The 20,016-nt window shown below is 40.7% G+C and overlaps 1 protein-coding gene across 3 annotated transcripts; it reads left to right on the forward strand.

Annotated features, from left to right (window-relative positions):
- The first annotated feature begins 942 nt into the window (after positions 1-942).
- Positions 943-14,625, forward strand: LOC131243962 (leucine-rich repeat extensin-like protein 1). 3 transcript variants are annotated; one of them, XR_009170231.1, is made up of 3 exons: positions 943-2,028; positions 6,759-6,978; positions 9,400-9,644. XR_009170231.1 is itself a non-coding variant. In XM_058243623.1 (2 exons), exon 1 carries the CDS (start codon positions 1,029-1,031, stop codon positions 2,007-2,009), a length of 981 nt encoding a protein of 326 aa, XP_058099606.1. In that variant the 5' UTR covers positions 943-1,028; the 3' UTR covers positions 2,010-2,028; positions 14,164-14,625. The 3 variants fall into 3 exon arrangements, 2 of the variants coding, with proteins under 2 accessions (XP_058099606.1, XP_058099605.1); XM_058243623.1 differs by lacking the exons at positions 6,759-6,978; positions 9,400-9,644 and adding an exon at positions 14,164-14,625; XM_058243622.1 differs by lacking the exon at positions 6,759-6,978 and having other exon boundaries at positions 944-2,028.
- The last annotated feature ends 5,391 nt before the right edge of the window (positions 14,626-20,016 follow it).

The raw sequence follows: 20,016 nt of genomic DNA on the forward strand, positions 1-20,016 counted from the left end.
CATCGGCACGTGTGGGAGAGAGTAGGATCACGTCCTCTCTAACCTTGCTTGTAGCCATCCCCATTTATCGCCGCACGTGGAATGACTCAAAAACTTCGATGCTCTGGCAGAGTGCGGCGGATGATACACAGCCACTCATAAATTTCTTCAAGATTGCGTGCATGGCATACAAGTAAGTCAAATCAAACCATCCAAATTATGTTTATAAGGTTAGATGTATCATGAACCAGAATTACTCTTAGTTAATTGTCTGATTATCGGATTGGTCTACATTTCTTAGAAAGCTATCAATGAAAAATATCCAACGGTCCTATTTCAACAAAATAGTGCCCACAAATGATAGGTTCATATTGTTTAATCCATCTGATTTTAGAATTGAAATTTTGAAACAGTATTTTCCACAACCTAGTCAGTTTAAGTTGACTTAATATATGCTACGTATGAACTGTCGTAGTGCCTGCCTATCAAGCGTCATACGCCCGAGTATTATACAACGCAGCTGAGAGGAAAGCATGGATACACTGTCATCCTATGAATGATACTCTGGCACTTGCTAATTACTTGGAAATTGCATACGAACAACACAAGAAAATCAAGAAAACTTTTCAACTTATGCATCTCAGTTTAGGTGTATCACGAAACAGAGTAAAAATTAAGGTTATTTTGATAATCTGACATTGGACGGTTATAAGATAAATATCCAACGGTTATATTTTTTCAAATACATGCCCAAGAATCAGAGGTCAAGATTGCTCAATAATCTGATTTTGATTTAAAAAATGGATTTATCTTCATTGTATTTTACAATTTAGTCCGTTTAATACAAGTTAATGATGCCACACGTACGATTTATTAGTGCCTGCGTATCAAGTGTCATACACTGCCAGAGTATCAAATACCTCCCCGAGGGTAGAGGTGTCCCTTTTGATCATAAATGATGCCTCCGGTAACCCTTTTCTCATCTCCAATTTTTTTCCGAAAATCCCACCTCTTATCATTCGCACCCCCGGCGTTCGTTAGTCTCCGCCATGGCATCTTCTCGCCCGCCTCCACAACACCCTCTCGATCTCGACATCACGGTCGTGTCAGCCAAACACCTCCAAAACGTAAACTGGCGAAACGGCGATCTTCAGCCCTACGCCGTCTTCTGGGTAGACCCGGAACGCAAACTCGCCACCAGACCCGACGACTCGGGCTCGATTCGCCCTGTCTGGAACGAACGGTTCACACTCCCTCTGGCCCAGCCCCTCAAAGACTCCTTACTCACCCTCGAAATCTTCCACTCCAAACCCTCCGAAACCCCTAAACCCCTTGTCGCGTCCCTCCGCTCCCCTCTCCAAGACCTGATCGATTCAGACGATTCCAACCGAGTCAAGACCCTCGAGCTCCGTCGCCCATCCGGCCGCCCGCAGGGCAAGATCCGGCTAAAAATCGCCATCCGAGAACGGCCAGCACCGCCCCCTCCCACCCCAGATTACCAAATTACCCCTCCGTCTGGATATTATTACTCCACCGCCCCTCCGCCCCCACCGAGAGATTACAGAGGCGGGTTTTCGCCGTCTCCGTACGTAAACCCTCCGCCGCCTCCTCAATCTCAATACCCATACGGGAATTATGCCGACCCGTACTCCGGATACTATCCTGGTTACTACTCGCCATCCCCGCCGCACCCTCCCCGCCCATTCTTTGATCGGGTAGCTAGTTACAGTAGTGGGCCCAGCGGGCCATCGGCCCCCTTTGATTTTTCTTCGTCGGCAGGTTCTGTCTATGATCAGAAGCCGAGGGGGAGTAAAATGGGGATGGGCACTGGTTTGGCTGTTGGGGCTGTGGCTGGAGCGTTGGGTGGTCTGGCTTTGGAAGAAGGATTGAAGTATGAGGAAGGGAAGATTGCAGAGATGGTGCAGAGTGATCTTGCGGCACGTGAAGATTACAACGGTTATCTTGCAGAGAGGGTGCAGAGTGATATTGCGACATGTGGAGATTACAGCGGTCATCGTAGTGACTACTGAGATGGGTGGCTGTTAGGAGGTAAGGTTGAATAATCTGAACCGTTGATCATAGGATTTCAGTGTTTCATGCTCTTTGATTATGTATATATGTAGTCTATGGTTATGTTTGGATCGGTGGAAGACAAAATGAGGAAAAGAAATGTGCCCAAAGAAAAACTGGGGATAGTGATTTCGACCGTATTTATGCTGTTTGGATTGGAATGCATTTTTCTATGAGAATTGGCTTTCATTTCCATATCTATGGCTTGGTTGTGATCATCCTGATGCGTGGCAATGAAGTTCATAAATCAAATGCAATTATTAGAAACATTCAAAAAGGCACATTAGTACGATGGCAAAATGGATTGGTGGTCTAGGCTGTTAACATGGCGGGCCCATGATGGATGGACTGTGCGCATGTGCTTCCCAGTTTGCAAAATCCTAGCCATCCAATTATTGGACTTCTTCAAATTCATGCTGACCATCAAGAGTGGGATCCATGTCCACCATAGCACATTGTTGCAACAAATGATGGATCCCTCATCTACAAACTGAAAACTTAGGGATAGGCCGCACACATCCCTCAATGGTAGCTTGTGCTGATTGGTCTTGTGTTCGTTTTGGTAGAATGAAGAAAACTCAATTCACTCTCCATAGAAAATAACCCTTCTGTCACTTCATGTGTGGGATCTGGGCCATTCATCAATTGTCCACCTTGAACATTCTCGCGAAGAACTGAAGAAGATCAAATGGGCCACCTTGAACATGTCCTGCCCAAAAATCAAGAACATGCTCTAACCATTTACTTTTTTGATGGACATGTGGCCAACTGATGAGTAAACAGCCTTGCTTTTTTGGCCTGCACAGTGTGGGCCACTGTTGAACCATTATGGCAGGAAAAAAAATTCCAGACCAAAGCATACAACTCCAATCAAACAAGCCAATCACAGGCCAAAACTTACAGACGAAAGATTACAGAAAACAATCAAACATCATTTAAAAGATTACAATTCCAGACACAGACCAAAGCTTTAATGGCGTTTCATTGGAAGGAAGCTGCAAATAAGTTTTAATAACAGCAGAAAAAAATTCCTCAAATCTTCAAAGATCGGCAATAGAGCTGATTGCAACTCCAACCACACCCCCATAGGCATCTCCATTCCAACCACGCCCCTAGAGACCTCCAATTCCTTGTTTGTGTTAGCTCGAAAGTGCTGACAACAACAAAAAAAAAAAATGCAAAGAGAAGCAACTCTTTTCCCTGTTATGGAGATGACGAGATGTGTTCAAACAGTCAAACAGATCCTTTTTCCCTTTCCCTGCTAACTGATTTAAAAGCTCAAGTGCAGAAACATAATCAGTAATCTTTTCCCCCCTTCCAAATATGTAAAACAAGGATTCATGTCATTTACTCCGTGTTTGGATGGGTGAAATTCTTACTTTAGTTTGACTTTGGCATTCTTTGATTAGTAGATGATCTTTACTTCCTCTTTTTTTTTTTAAATTTTTTATGGATGATCTTTATTATAGGCAAAAGCCAAAAGAAAAACAGCCAACAGAAACAGAAAACAGACAGTAACACTAAAAATACAACAAACCAGCCCTTTGGTCAAGGATCCCACTCCTTACACATCAGAGAAATTCTGGCAATATAGAAGAGCTTGATATGTGGCTTGACATGTTTTTGGGTGAGGGGTTTTGACATGTTTTAGGGTTGACAGGTCTGAAAGGAGCATGATAAAAAGATAGGGGCTTAGACATGGCATTAAAGAAGAAGTGGACCCCCTCCCTGTACAAATTTTCAATGCACTCCAATTACAAGCCACCAAACACAAATTTTCGATTATTGTGGATTCCAATTACCTGCTACCAAACACAACTCAGGATTCCAATTACCATGGATTCCATGGTAATTGTGAAATAGATTCCAATTTGCACCGGTGACCAGTGTTCAAATTGTCGGCGAAAAGTCGATAATATCGACGATATTATCGGTGTCTCCAGCCCTGCGACACAGAAAACTCCTTTTTTCGTTTCTCTCCCAGTTGTTGGGGAAATATCGGTGATTTTTTATTTTTTATTTTTTATGAGCGATATTATCGAAATACAGGCGATATTATTGGGGCTGCATGAATAAATCGGAATATCGGGGTTGAAATTGCGTGAATATGTAAAAATTGGGGGAAAAAATTCAGGGCGATTTACGTACCTGGTTAATCGGAAGTCGGAACGGGAGGAGCTTCTCGAATCTCGATCGAAAGAACCGGTACAGATTTAGGGATTTGAAATCTCTTGCAAAACCCTTCGTATCTCACTATCTCCCCGCAAAACCCTCTTTAGGGTTTTTTTTTTTTCCCCCCCTCCAACCCTCTCGCAGTCGCACAGGCCTTTTCTAAGGTTTTCGTGGGAAATCGGTTACCGAGTATGCTTTTATCGTACTGACTAAACTCAGTTGGGCCCACATTGAATGTATGTGGTATATCTACGTCGTCCATCTGTTTTTCCATCCACTTTAAGGGGTTAAGGCCAAAATTGAATCAAATCCAAAGATCAAGTGGATCATACCATACAAAATGGTGGGTATAATGATTTTAACCATTGAAACCTTTCTAGGCCCCACCATGATGTATGTATTTTATCCATTCTGTTCTTCCATTTTTACGGATCATTTTAGGGCTTTATCCCAAAATCGAGAGGGATACGAATCTCAGATGGACCACACCACAGGAAAGTAATAGTGATTGGATATCCACCATTTAAATCCTCCTAAGACCCACTGTACTGTTTATTTGACATCCAATCTGTTAATTAGGCCATACAGACCCAGATGAAGGGAAAAAACGAAGATCAGCTTGATTCAAAACTTTTATGGCCCCTAAAAAGTTTTTAATGGTCTTAAGTTCATTCAACACTGTTTCCTATAATGTGGTCCAATTGAGATTAGTATATACCTCAATTTTTTTTTAAGCATACCATAAAATGATCTATAAAAATAGATAGACGGCATGGATGAAACACATACATAGTGGTGGGGCCCACAGAGCACCGACCACCAACCATTGGCCAGTGGCAGTAGCCAATCCGTTTTCGCAGCGGATGGGCGCGTGGATCAGGTACCACCCGGTCCGTTCGGAGCTCAGTATAGGGGGAGGATCCAAGGGCCACTGAGGGACCACCGTGATGCATGGATGAAACACATACATCATGGTGGGGCCCACAGAGCACCGACCACCAACCATTGGCCAGTGGCAGTAGCCAATCCGTTTTCGCAGCGGATGGGCGCGTGGATCAGGTACCACCCGGTCCGTTCGGAGCTCGGTATATGGGGAGGATCCAAGGGCCACTGAGGGACCACCGTGAAGTATGAATCTTATCCACACCGTCCATCCATCTTTTCATATCATTCTAGAATACTGGACCAAAAATAAAGCATATCAAAGGCTCAAGTGGACCACACCATAGGAAGCAACAATGCTAAGGACGCCCACCGTTGAAACCTTCATAGGGCCTACTGTATTGTTTATTTTACATCCAGCCCCTTGATATGTTCATATACACCTGGATGGAGTGGAAAAACAAATATAATCTTGATTTAAAACTTCTATGGCCCCTAAGAATTTTTCAACGATATTAATTTAATTACCACCGTATAGCCCATTGGAGATTTAGATATTATATATTTGTTGGATAATGTTTTAAAATAATATGAAGAAATGAATGGACGGTGCGGATAAATTTCATACATCATGGTGGCCTTTCAGTGGCCATCGGATCCTTCGCGCGTGTGGATTCTGGTAAGATCCCAGACTCGGATGAAATTGGATTGCGTACTGAGTTACTCAATACCCTCTTATGGTACTGAGTAAACTCTATTGGGCCCACTGTGATTTCATGTGGTTTATCCACACCATCCATACATTTTTACAGATCATTTTAGGGGTCGAGGCCAAAATTGAAGTATATCAAAAGCTCAACTAGACCATGCCACAGGAAACAATGGAAGTATTGATTTCCACCGTTGAAACCTTTTTGAGGCTCCCAATGATGTTTATTTTTCATCCAAACTGTTAATAACATCAAAAAGATATGGATGAAAGGAAAACAGATCCAAACCGTCCTTCCACTTGGTGAGCTCGTCGTAAGTCTTGATTCGAAAAATAAGACATCCAAAAATCAAGTGGACCACACTGTAAAAAGCAATGGAGGATTGAACGCCTTGCCATTGAAACCTTTTTTGGGGTTCACATATTTTGATGTGGGAGAGTTTTGGTGCATGAAGCATCGGTGTTGAGGCCCATCATATAAACAATTTGGATCACCGAATCATGGGACACCATACAATTACAAACTGAAAGAAAAATAAAATAAAATCTGAGAAGTGGTCAAAAGTACAAATTCAATAGGTGAAATCAAGTAGTTAAGATCAACTGGATCTATGCACTTTCATCTGTAATTTGTGTACATTAAGGAGCTCAAATGGCACTATATGTACCAGCATGGCAAATTGAGACGAGATCCAATCCATCCATCATGTGGTCCACTTGAGCTTTGGACATCCTTCTGGCCCCTACTAAATGGAAACTTATTATTTAATGCATTCTTTTTGTAATTTTTTTATTCCTCAATATGTAAATATGTGTATTCAGGCATGTCCTGAAGTTTCACTGAAAAATTCCACCATTTTTTCCATGTTTCCCCCATTTTCCCTGCATTTCCGGATATTGGCGATATTATCGGTGATAACGGTATTATATCTTTATCTTTGCCTAGCGACACTTGTAGCGATACCGACAACTCGAACATTGCCGGTGACTACCTTCAATCACTCCTAGTGCCGATGATCGCCGTCAATAGATGAAGTGCGGTTGTAGTGAGAAAGAGATGGAATGAGCAGAGAGACGGAAGATGGGCAAAACATGAGAATGAGAAGAAGTTTTCTTTTGAAGAAAAAGTCCAGCGGTCGGATTTCCTACCATTGGAGGATTCCATGGTAATAGGCATTGAAATCACACCTCTTTGCTAGGATTCCAATTCGCATGAAACTGAATCCATTTACCACCGCCGTCCATGTTTTCAAACGCACCGACTTTTTGTGTTTCCAATGACCCCTATAGGGTGGACATGGAGAAACTAATGATTACCTAATGATTATTCACTTTGGCATTATTCTAAAATGGATTCTATTTATGGGGATTATTTGTTTAGCATGCGGAAAACCTATATTCATTAGACAATTGTTACCTAGTTTCATGTTAGAAAAAATATACTATGGATAAGGGTAATTATTGTTTTTGTAGAATTGATGGTTTACTTTTCAATTCAAATATCAAAAACAATAAATCAAGGGGAAAACATTTCTTTTCTTTGGGGGGGGGGGGGGGGGTCACAACCAATGAATTGACTCAAATGTCATGTGTGGCCCCACTGATGAGTTGGTTGTGCTGGTTCTCGAGCTCATTAATCTTGAAGTTAAGGCCGACCTTTTTCAACAGCTCTAGTGTCATGCATACATGACACGGCATTTGTATGTGCAAGGTGGATATTGTCGCACATGCATAATAGGATGTGCATTTGCAAGGTGGACGAACTTCACCTAATGGTCTTCAAGTTAAGGCCAACTTCTTCTGACATTCACAAACTTCTACCCAATGTTGGCATATGCGATCGCACAATCGCATATTTGTTTTTTTTTTTTTTTTTTTTTTTTTTTTTTAAAAATTTAAAAAAAACAATAAAAAAAATAGGAGAAAAAATGTGAAAAACTATAAGAAATTAGGGGGAACTTTCTTGAGTAAATAGATATTTAATTTTACATATTTAAAATACATTTGAGAGAAATAAAATCAATTAAACAATGAATTGAGTATACATCAAGTCATTAACATTCAAGAATTAGGATTATTGTGTAAAAGAGGGAAATGTAGATTGTAGAATGAGAGTGCTTGAATCTTGAAAGTTGAATCTTCCTTGAGAGTGCTCGAAGCTTGAATCTTGATCTTCTAAGAGAGGTAAACTTATCTTCTTAAATGAATAAATGATCTTCTTGCTTTAATCTTGTAAAGAAGTAGGAACTTGGAACTTGGTTGGAAGTAGGATAGGAACTATGCAAGAGAGATTGATTGCACTTGGAAGTAAGAATGTAAGAGAAAAAAAAAAAAGAAAGAGTAAGAGAGTTTCGGAATGAGAATGTTGCAAATGGAGGAGGTTTGGATGTCTTTATTGGCAAAAGGTCTTTTTTTTTTTTTTTTTGCAAAAATAAAAATAAATAAATAATAAAATAAAATAATTTGTGGATGCCAATGTGCGATCGCATGCATTGCATATGCGATCGCATATTCTCACATTATGCCATCGTGGCATGTGCGAAATGCATGGGAGAATTCGCATATGCGAATATGCGGTCGCATTTAACAACAATGCTTCTACCTACCATTGTCCTTGATGGTGTTTGGTTAATGAGTTTCCCTCGTATTGTAGTTAGCCCAACTTGAAAGTTAATGCAATTGAAATTTAAAGAACCTCAGTATAAAGGCTAGGGGAGAAAATTGCAATTTGGTCATTTGCATTTTTAGAAGTTTTGCGTTGATTTGACTTTTTTGCTTTTTGGATTAAAAGAGAGCTATGGATTCTGCAAATCATTTATGTCATCTACAATGACTTTTCTCTAATGTAAGATACAATTGTTGTCTAATAAATCTGGGTTTTCCGCATGCTTAAAAAACATCCCCCAAAAAAGAATCCATTTTCGAACAATTTTGAGGAAAATAATGTCCATTTAGATTTTGACTATCCGAACACCCCAAGTGTTTGGTGTCTTTTCTTTTTTTGGAAACGTAACGCTACCAAGATTTGTACCCTGGATCACACATACTACACTGTCTCCACTAGCTTATGCTGTCTCCAAGTGTTTTGAATTTTGGTGATGACAAGATCCAAACCATTCAGGTTTATCAAATTTCTGCTGCAAAAAACTGAATTGTATCCAGCCCTTCCTGATCCAATGCAGTTTCTTGGCAGAGTTTTCCCAGGTTAAAGCTTTCTAGGCCTAATTTCTAATCTAGCAAGTTAGGATTTCGTGATCTTACACTACACACGCACCAACGAGCTATCAAACATGCTTTTTTTCCTAATGATCATGCTATTGCATGCGTTTAGCACCGATTACAAGCTATCTAATGCCATTTAATGGCAGGAAGCTGCAACTGAGTATTAATAATAGCATGAAAACACTCAACATTCTTAACAAATCTGCAATACTGCTGATTGCAAATCCAATCGCATCCCCAGAGATACCTCCAATTCCAATCATTCATCAATCTAAGTCCATAGCCATGAGAATCTGTTCCTTTCCCTATGAACATTCCATTTTTATTGCAAATAAATAAATAACACCATAACTTGTTTGTGTTAGCATGGAAGTGCCGACAATGGATAAGGTGTAGTAGAGAATAGACTGTTTCCGGATGCTGATCCAAAGGTTGCAGGGGAGCAGCTGAAGGATTCGCCGTGTATGCAGAGATGCAAGGATGCCCTCAGAGTGTAAAAAGGTTTCTTTTCCTTCTCTGGAAATTGATAAGAATATCCAGAGTGGAAACCTGAACAGACTTTGATTTATTTATTTTTAATAAATAGGTGGAAACAATGATTCCATGGAAACCATTGGGTTTGTGCGGTTGATTGTCCTGGTTGCCACTGTTATCATCAATGGTGCTACATCCCTTATGCTACTGTTGCACTGGGCCCTCATTTATAGCTGCAAACGTGACATTGATGCCATTCTCTAAGACATGTCAAACATCTTATCCACCAAGTGGGCATGGAAATGATATCAGTGCCATCTTGTATAGCATTGGAGATGGCTCTCTCTAACCAATATTGGTTGCTTCCCAAAACCATCTTATCGACTGACAGGCCAATTAGCCAAAACAGGATTGATTCATCATGGAGAGGTGTGAGGAGCTCTCCCTCTATCTTTTGTTGACATGTCTATCCAGACCTTAATGGCAATGGAGAATCGCATAACCGGCATGTTTGCGGAAACGATGGTCTCAATGCAGAAACCATGATGAATGTTACACCGTGGGTAATAATCCCGGTGGCTTGCACAACGACTACGCATTCCCAGTTTTCATCAATGCTAGAGGACAGCCCCCATTCCCAGTTAACCAATTATTTATTTTTTCTTTTTCTCTTTAAAGTAGGGGACCGGATGTGTAAAAAGAATCCCTCCATCATACATGTGGCAAGGGGGCATGCAAATCTGGGCCGTCCAGCTGGTTGGGATTCAGCAGTTCGTAAATGACATTGGTTGAACGATTCTTTTTCTTAGTGTCTTGTTTTTCTCTTTTTCTTTCTTTTTTTTTTTTTGGGGGGGGGGGGGGGGTGGGGGGGTTTATTTACGTTTTGGTTGGCGCTTCCTTAATGTCTCGACCCTAGTCCCCAATCTATATCGGGTTGTCCTTTTAATCGTACCCATGGCTTGGTCGGTCCTATGACCTTAGTCCCGATCCCTCTAGATGGTCCCTCCCTTGCTGACTCTTTTTAGCCAAAAGTTAGGGTATCAAATGAGTTGGCCCAGATGCCCCTCGAGGATGTGTTAGAGGTTTCCCCCTTAGGGGGCCTCCATTGTCCTGTACGATTCTAGGTTTCTTTAGGGGGGTGTATCTCCGATGGCCATTTCGGTGGAGGTTTTAGAAGGTCTCATGGAAGCCATAAAGAAGAAGCAATGGGTTAGAGATGATGTTTGCCATGTCGGGAGACTTTTAGGTGTGGTGTTTGGAAAAAAAGGGATGAAGATTATATCACCTCATTTAAGCTTGTGGCGTAGAGGGGTTTATGAGTCTCACTGGATGGGGTTTCCTCGCTGGGCTCTCTGAAATCTTTCCACCAAAACAGAGAGCTTCACAATTTAGCTATCTCCCTGATGGGTCTGTTGGGGAGGAAGGGAAGAGAGGTTAGTAAGGTTATCCAATGAAGATCCTTTTTTCTGGAACATGCGAGGTTTGGGATGCCCTCATAAGCAGTCTCAGGTCAAAGAAATGTGCACTCGCTTTAAAGCTCGTATGATAGTTCTTTAACAGACTAAGTTGCAAGCAATTGGTAGAGGTATTTTCAACTCTTAATGGAGTAAAAAAGATAAGGCCTGGTTAGCTTTAAGTGCCGTTGGCTCGGCTGGAGGAATCCTGCTTATTTGGGATTCCTCCAGTAGAGTCAAGGAAGATAGCTTGGTGGGTTTGTTCTTAGTTAACGTGGTCTTTCGTTAGGTCTCTGGCCCATGCAGACCATCTTCATGTACCTCTCTCTGGAATAAACTTCCTTCTGCTATAGATAAGTGGCATCTCCCATGGTATGTGGGAGGTGATTTTAACAAGGTTCAGTTTATCTATGGGAAGCTAAATGGGTCTTGGGTTTCTTCTTCCATGCGGGGTATTTCGGATTGCGTGCGCAAACATGAACTGTTAGATCTTCCTATGGGGAATGTGAAATATATTTGGTATAATGGTCAATCTTCTCCGGCTATGTCCCTTCTTGATAGATTTTTAGTTTTTCCTGACTTGATCCACCAATTCCCGCTCGCTCGCCAAAAAGGTATGCCCAAGCTTATATCTGATCATTGTCTAGTTTTGGTAAGTGATGAGATAAACTGGGGAAGGTTCAAATTAGCCCGGTTGGAGATGAAAGGTTTTAGTTCCCTAATGTCAAATTGCTGGGTTTCTTTTGATATGGATGGTTTCCCATTCTTTAGACTTTTCAAAAAGCTTCAGATGCTGAAGTATAAGCTAAAAATTGGCATCATGAGATTTCTAGTCAGAGAGAAGCGGAAACGTCCTCAATGCTTGTTGCTATTCAAGAGCTGGATGTGAAAGAGGAAGGGGGTCAATTATTTGAAGAAGAGATAGCCTCTAGAGCTAAGTTATCTATGATTTTTGTTCTAGATTGAAAGAGGAGGAAAAAAATGGCGCTAGTGGTCTCAAGCTATTTGGCTTAAAGAGAGTGATCGTAGTGCAAGGTTTTTCCATGGTATAGTTGGTGCTAGGGCACGTGCTAATTCTATTTCCTTGATGATATTCTTGTTTCTGTTAAGGATTCCATTTGCAGTTTTATAGTCATTTTTATTCTAATTTGCTATCTTCTGATAATGTTTCCTGCCCATGCATTGATGAATTATCTTTTAGTTCTGTTCCTCCTGAGGATGTTGTTCTTTTGGAGAAACCTGTGGAGCTCGATGAGATTAAATCGGTGGTTTGGGAGTTAGGGTGGGATAAAGCTTTTGTTCCGGATAGATTCCTAATTGCTTCTTTTTTTTTTCAATCAATCCTTATGGGGCTTAGTTAAGCGTGAACTTTTCAGTTTTGTAGCTGATTTTATTTTATTTTATTATTATTTTTTAATTCAATAGATTGCCTGCTGAGATGGGGAGCACTTTCTTATCCCTATTTCTCAAACTGGAAGGGGCTCAGAATCTCTAGGATTTTTGTCCCATCAGTCTCCTTGGTAGCCCTTACAAAATCCTACCTAATATCCTTAGTCAGAGGTTAAAGTTGGTTATTCCCAATATCATTTTTCCTTTTCGGTTTGCCGTTGTTCAAGTTAGACAGATCCTGGATCGCTCATGAGTGTTTGGATTCCTATTTGAGAGAGGGAGGGTCAAAAAATATTTGCAAACTTGATCCTGAGAAGGCCTATGATCATGTGGACTGTGCTTTCCTGAATTACATGCTGGAAAGGTTGGGCTTTGGTGTTAAGTGGAGGGCTTAGATAAGTAGTTGTGTTTCTTCTCCTAGATTTTCAGTTCTTTTAAATGGATTCCCATTTGGCTTCTTTAGGGCACCCAGGGGTCTTCAGCAGGGTGATCCATTGTCCCATTTTCTGTGTGTTAATTACTATATCTTTTAGTCATATGTTGTCCAAGGGCCAAGAATCAGGGCTTTTCAGGGGATTCTAGGTGGAAAATTTCTCCAAGCACATTTGTCATCTGCAATATGCTGATAATACCTTGTTCTTTTGTGAAGCTAATGAAAATATGGTGACCATCTTAGCATTGGCCATTTGCTGGTTCGAGGTTGGTCTCAGGTTTGAAGGTGAATCTATCAAGGAGTGAGTTATGTGGGATTAATTCATCTCCAAAGGTAATATCTTCCCTAGTTGAATCTCTTGGATGTAGGCTTGATTTTGCCTACTACTTATCTGGGACTTCTCCTGTGTATAAGGAAATCTCTGTTGTATCTATGGGATAAGATCATCAAGAGATTGGAGAGGAAACTGTACTCCCAGAAATGCAATACGTTATCCTCGAGTGGCAGATTGAATTTGATAAAGGCCTCCCTTTATAATTTGCCAATTTATTTCATGTCTCTCTTCTATTGTCCGAAGTCTATCATCTTGAAGATTGACTAGCTCTGTAAGATTTTTTGTGGCAAGGAGGTTTGACCTCTAGGAAATTCCCGCTTTGAACTAGGAGGTTTGTACTCCTTTCAAGGAAGGGGGAGTGGGAATAGAAAGATTGAAGATTGTCAATGAGGATCTCTTGGGCAAATGGGTTTGGAGAATTGGGTGTGAGGATGGAAGTCTTTAGAGGATGGTTATCTTTGCTAAATATGGTTAACTCATTGATGATGGACCAAATCCTCCTCTCTATATCGTGATTCCTTTTATTTGGAAATGTATAGCTAAGGTGGCCCCGAAAGTCCTCAAAAGATTGCCATTTTCCTTGGGTAATGGCTCCAAGTTTATTTTTGGTGTGGATCTCCCTCTCTTTTTGAATCATTTTTAGCCCTATTTGCTATCAGTCTCAAACCAAATGTTTCGGTGGCTGACTATTTATTTCTCTGGTGATGGAGGAGGGATTTGGCTTCCCCTCTTTTAGGAACCTATCTAACTCTGAAATTCTAGATCTCACCCAATTCCTTTCTAGATTACAAGATGGTTCCCCTATGTCAAGCTCAAAAGATTCCCTTTCTTGGCCTTTTGCAAGTTCTGGTTTGTTTTCAGTGCGATTGTTCCACAGATCCCTCTCTGTTGCTCTTGCATCAACTAGGTGTTGCCATATGGGCTCTCTTTGGTTCTAAGGTGACCCTCTTAAGGGTTGCGGTGTAGGAACCGTGTGCGAATGATAAAAAACTTGAGGAAAAAAAAAAGTATGATTTTGCCAAATGTTTGATTGGTGTGCCTTCAGGCTGACTAATCAGCGGACCATCTCTTTATCCACTGTCCTTTCTCTATGGATTTCTAGTGTAGTGTTCTTCGTCTGGCAGGGGTCTCGTGGGCTATGCCAAACTCTATTAATGGTCCCCTTTGCATCTAGCACGCAGACGTGGGAGGAATTATTGGGATAAAGAAGCGAAGGGTTCTTATGGCAGCTTTATGGGCTTGAGCTGAGAGGAACAATTGATGTTTTAGAAACCTCAAGGTTTCGTCAGCTGAGGTGTTTTCTAGAGTTTTTTTATTGTTTAGGGATTGGGCTCCTTACTCTTTTTGTTCTTTGGGATTTTTGGCCAGTTGGGGGTGGTGTTGTATTTATATTTTTGTTTGTTTCTTTTTTGCCTTTTTTCCTTTGTGTTGTTTCTTCTTTTCGGCTTTCGCCTAATAAATTTCTCATCTTTCAAAAAAAAAAAGGTTGTGATTTCTTCAGTATAGAGGAGCTTCCGGGGACATGTTTTTGAGGGCCCGTTTGGATAACCACCAGGTAAGTTTGGTTAAAGATCAATCATAAGGACCCAATACGCTACACCAACTGAACCGAATTCCAACCCCAGCTGCCCATCTCTAACCTAACCCAACCTGGCCCAACCTAGTCCTACCCAAATATATGTGATTATTACCAACCAGACAACCCAACCTGGCCCACCCTAGTCCTACCCAAATATATATGATATTCCCAACCAGACAACCCAACCTGAATTTTGCGCAACCCAACGACCTTCACAGCCCGATCCTACCTGACCTTGGTCAATTGGGTTCAGGTTGATCCCAAGCTTCAATGGTTGTTTGCCAAAACATAGGAATTGTTAGACGATGCTTTGATCATTAGACTCGTTTCTCTTGAGCTTGTACAACTTTCTGACTGATGAGTTGACCCGATTGATTTTGGCCCATAAGATCTGCAGCCCGGCCCAACTGATAATGCGGAGATCTTGAACAAGGCTCAGATGAGAAATTGTCTAGCCCAACAAATTGCATGTGTGTTCGATCTGGTGATCCAAATCATGTATTTGGATGGCACTTTAGTTGATGGGAGTTAGCCCTAAAACTCCATCAGATGATGGTCATGGATCTGATATGGATCTTTTCTGTTGGGCCCTATCATGGACTGAGCATACTCCAAAAATCTCTGCAATTGGATAATAATAACCTTTTGATTGGTTTGCCTATCCACGGTGGGCCTCGTCAATGTGGGATGTGATCCCCACAGGAGGAATTGCAGGGCATGTTCATCAGTTTGCTGACAGGCACGATTCTGTAAGTGTGGAATCTTTGGACAGCAATCTGGAGCATTCATCTGATGGGACCCAACTTAGATAAGGTATTGATCGAAAATAATCCAGATTCGAAGTTGTCAACCCTTTGATTCTTGGGCACATCAAATCAGTGGTTCAGATCGCCAAAGCTTGTGATGGCATGATGTCAAGCTGTTAACTAAAATCGGCGTACGGTAGAATGGGCCATCATCATTACTGTTAAGGCCTAGTGTTCGGTGATCAAGACCATTAGTCTGGTCGGGAGCGCCTGGGATGTGGATGATCCTATGGTCCTCACCGTTGCCTGTATTATGTTCTAGTGACCATCGATAGGAGTCTGCCATCTTGACGGTCTGGATAGTTTGAATCGTGATATATTTACAGATGAATGGTATGGATCATTGAACAGTGGTGCACATACCAACGGTGTGGAACCATCCTAATTAGTACAACGTGGGCGTGAACCATGGGTAGCTCTCGTTTGAAGAGAAGAATCCTCTTTTCAGCTTGTCGGGATCATTTTTATCCGGTGGAATTTTGGTGATGGGCCTCCCATGACAGGAAGCACCTACTCAACGGTCTGGATCATGCCGACCTGAGAAAAATGCGTCTTGGATTGAAGAGCATAAGAGTTCTTGCTAGTTGCGTCAGGGACACCCTTGATTGATGGTTGATACTGGATAGAAATGGCCTCCGACAGAATGGGCTGAGCTTGATCTGGGTCCACAGCCCTACGGTTTAAAACATGGGAAGTGCACGTGTCTAGGGTGATATTTTATCACTATTGTTTTAAAAATTCCTAATTTTAATTTTCAGCCGTCCATTTGATAAATACAAATTGACTAGTTAGAATAATTGGATCGATGTGATTTTTGGGATGTGGGCACAATGGGCCCTTGGGTTTGTGCAGTCTGGATTTCGTCATTGAATGCCACGGCATGAAGTGGATGAATGGCTCGGAACTGTTGGCATGATAGGCAACCACCTAGATAGTCTATATACTTAAAATCTTAGCCATTGAATTGGAAACGACGGATTGCCTACTGACGCTGGTGGCTACTGATCGGTGCTGTGGGCCCCACCATGATGTGTGTGCTATATCTGCGCCGTCCATCCATTTTTTACTCATCGTTTTACGACATGAGCCGACAGAGCCAAATCTTATGTGGATCACACCACGGAAAACAGTGGTGATTGAACTCCTACTATTAAAAGCTTCATAGGGCCTCTGCAATGTTTATTTGCCATTCAACCTGTTGATTTGTCACACAGACATGGTTAAGGTAAAACACGGATATCAGCTTGATCCAAAACTTTTGTGCCACCAAGTTTTTGATGGTAGGGGTTCAATCACCACTGTTTCCTGTGGTGTGGTCTGCCTGAGTTTTGGATCCACCTCATTTTTGGCCTTATGTCATAAAATGATCTGTAAAAATCTCTTGACGGCATGGATATAACACATGCATCATGGTGTGGCCTACGGAGTAGGTCCAGTGCCGAGTGGCAGTGTAGTAGGCAAACCACGTCGGTGGATTGCATACTGACACTGCAGTAGCAGTGGGCCCCACAATGATGTATGCATTTTATCCATACCGTCCATCCATTTTGGATCATTATTTTAGGGCTCGAGCCCAAAAATGAGGCAGATCTTCTGAGTAGTTGTGATTAAATGGCTACCTTTAAAAAATTTCGAAGGAGTCTTGTAATGTTCATTTGCCGCGCACACCTAGGTGAAGGGAAAACACAAATATAAGCTTGCCCCGAATCTTTTTTGCTCATAAGAATATTTTAATGGTAGGCCTTCAATCTCCACGGTTTCTTGTGGTGTGGGCCACTTGAGATTTGGATACGCTTCATTTTTTGGGGCGCATGTCCTAAAATCAGCTGAAAAAAATGGAAAGACAATGTCAATGAAACACATACATCATGGTAGAGTACCATACGGTAACTTGAATTTTTATTAAAAACTATATCTTAGTTAATAACTTGTCACTCCCATAATGCATATTTCTGTGCTATTTGGGAATTCATACATAAGCATGTTATTTGAAAATCCATACATAAACATTATAATCAAAACTTTAAATGAACGAATAATTAATCGATTTTTATATCATGCTTTTTTTAAAAAAATTGCAATTTAATATAAGTTAGAAGTGAAAAATTTATTAAGTAATAAGTTTTTCAAACTATACCTTTCAAAGAATTTTACTATTTAATATAATAGTAGATGAATTATTTATCAAGTAATAATCCATATTAACGACTTCCATCCAAAAACACCGTTTGAGCATAGCCAAATTCAGCACGCTCCTACCATGATATATAAGCTTATGATTCATATGTTCGACGATTATATTTTGCAATGGAGTATCAAAAATCGCGTGCTAAATTCCTTTTCCTAAATTCCCAATTATCTAATTCTCTTTCAACAACAAGAATGATTTCAAATGTTGCACCATTAGTTGTCATTTGTTTGCACTTCCGTGGGCTCATCATGATGTGTCAGTACCACACATCAGATGTGCCACCTCTTGTTCCCCATACAAACTAAAATCAAGCATATATTGGAGATTTAAATGGCAACACCATAGAGAAGCACATAAAAATCACATGTCAAATATAAATTACGTGATGTGGCCCATTTGAATTATGTCATCCTTGCTGGGATTGTCTAATAAGCGGAATTGATGGCATATATTCAAAAAGTTGGCCCAAACACAATTTAGAAACTTCTATAGTAGACTTCCCCTCCCATTGCTCTACATTATTTTCCATGGAGTAACTCACCTAGGTTCTAGATTAGGCTAATTTATTTATTTATTTATTTATTATTATTATTTTTTAAAGCTTTGGGCCAAACATTAAGATGACTCATCTGTTCGATTATCGGATGGCATGGACACATTAAGGGCCCCGTGCAACTTAGGTGTAAGAAACTCACAGCTCAACTGCATGGGAACTTACATTTGGATGTATGTGATCATTACATAAGGAGACGTGTGCAACCACTCTCTCATTGCTCACCACGCGCTTTGGGGTCATGCTCTTCATTAGCAATAAAGTACATATATACACTTGCATGAATGCGACGTTCATAGCATTGTGACAAATAGTGTTAAGAATTTTAAAAGTAGCGGTGTCTTCTTAAAACCGTATATTAGTGCAATAATAGCACAAAAATTTCAAAATCTCATAACTCTTATTTTCTCTCAATTTTATAAAGAAATTATTAATATTTAAAAGAAAAAACTTTAGTTAGCAGTTAAAATAAATAATTGTATACCTATATTTTTAAATTTTAAGATCATTATTAAATTATAATATTTTATTTTCAGGGAGATTTTCTGATAATATCACGGGAAACATGTAAAAAATTAAAATTAAAACTCTTCCGAGAAATTCCCAAGAAGGAGATTTGTCAATTGAATCATGAACCCAGGCAGGCACTTCAATTCTCATTTTACTAGATTCCCGCCAATTTCATTAACGGTAGGAGATATTGTGCGCACCGGCTCTCTGTGTCACCGTGCACATTGAAATCGTGCTTTTAGACAGAGATCAGATCAGCTGCAGCCGGAAGCACGTTATTTTGTGGTACAACCAGATCTTTCCGACCAACATGACTGCTTTATAAAACAATAGGACCATGAAAATGGGGACCCCACCATGGGGATTATCTGGCATAAAAATCAGGCCTTTCTACTCATCCAGTGGGTCATAATTGTACGCTGAATCAAACCATCGGCTGTCCATTGATTGCAGTGGTGTGACCCACCTGAGGAGTTGACAGGCCTATTTTTGTGCCAATTGTTATTAATATCAGGGACTACCGTATGAACGGTACTGATTTGACATGTTGGTAGAAAAGACCTGATTGGATGACACAAGTCAGCATACTCCCAACTCTACCTGATATGCTTCCTTTATATATATGATCGTGAATCACACACGCTTGCATGAACGTGACCTTCATTTTCATTCAACTGATTTAGACGTATATCCACATGCATTCCATTGTCTGTACCTGGTCTTTTTAGTGCGCCACCTTAGATTCAAATTGGAACCATTGATTCTGGGGCCCACCACACAAACACTCTAGTTGGACCCGATATTTAGGGCTTCAACGCGCAATTGATTATTTCCAAATGAGGTATCGTACATTGCATTCCTCTTGTTTACTGCCAGCGTCTCACAAGCCTAGAAGATCTGACCATTAATTTTGTAGGACATGGATGGTGATTCTTCTTCAATGGCTAGTAAAGAGTGGTCTGGAGTGAGTTAACGGTTCAGATGGTAATTATATATTGTATATCCACTCCGTCCATTCTTAGCATAGGGTCCCAAAAATTAAGTATATCCAAATCTCAAGTGGACCACACCACAAGAAAAAGTGATGATTGAACGCTCACCTCTAAAAACTTACCAAGGCCCATTGTAAGTAGATCAATAATGTTTATTTTCCATCCAATTTGTCGATAAGGTAAAATAAAACTTAATGAAGGGAAAATAAAAATATTATCTTGATCTAAAATTTTTGTGACCTACAGGAACTTTTAATGGTTATCCAG

Source organism: Magnolia sinica, chromosome 4 (genome assembly GCF_029962835.1).
Source record: "Magnolia sinica isolate HGM2019 chromosome 4, MsV1, whole genome shotgun sequence".
Classification (NCBI taxonomy): domain Eukaryota; kingdom Viridiplantae; phylum Streptophyta; class Magnoliopsida; order Magnoliales; family Magnoliaceae; genus Magnolia; species Magnolia sinica.

Excerpts from the sequence above, each read along its gene's own strand:
- LOC131243962 (XM_058243623.1), top strand. The coding sequence starts at position 1,029 with ATGGCATCTTCTCGCCCGCCTCCACAACACCCTCTCGATCTCGACATC.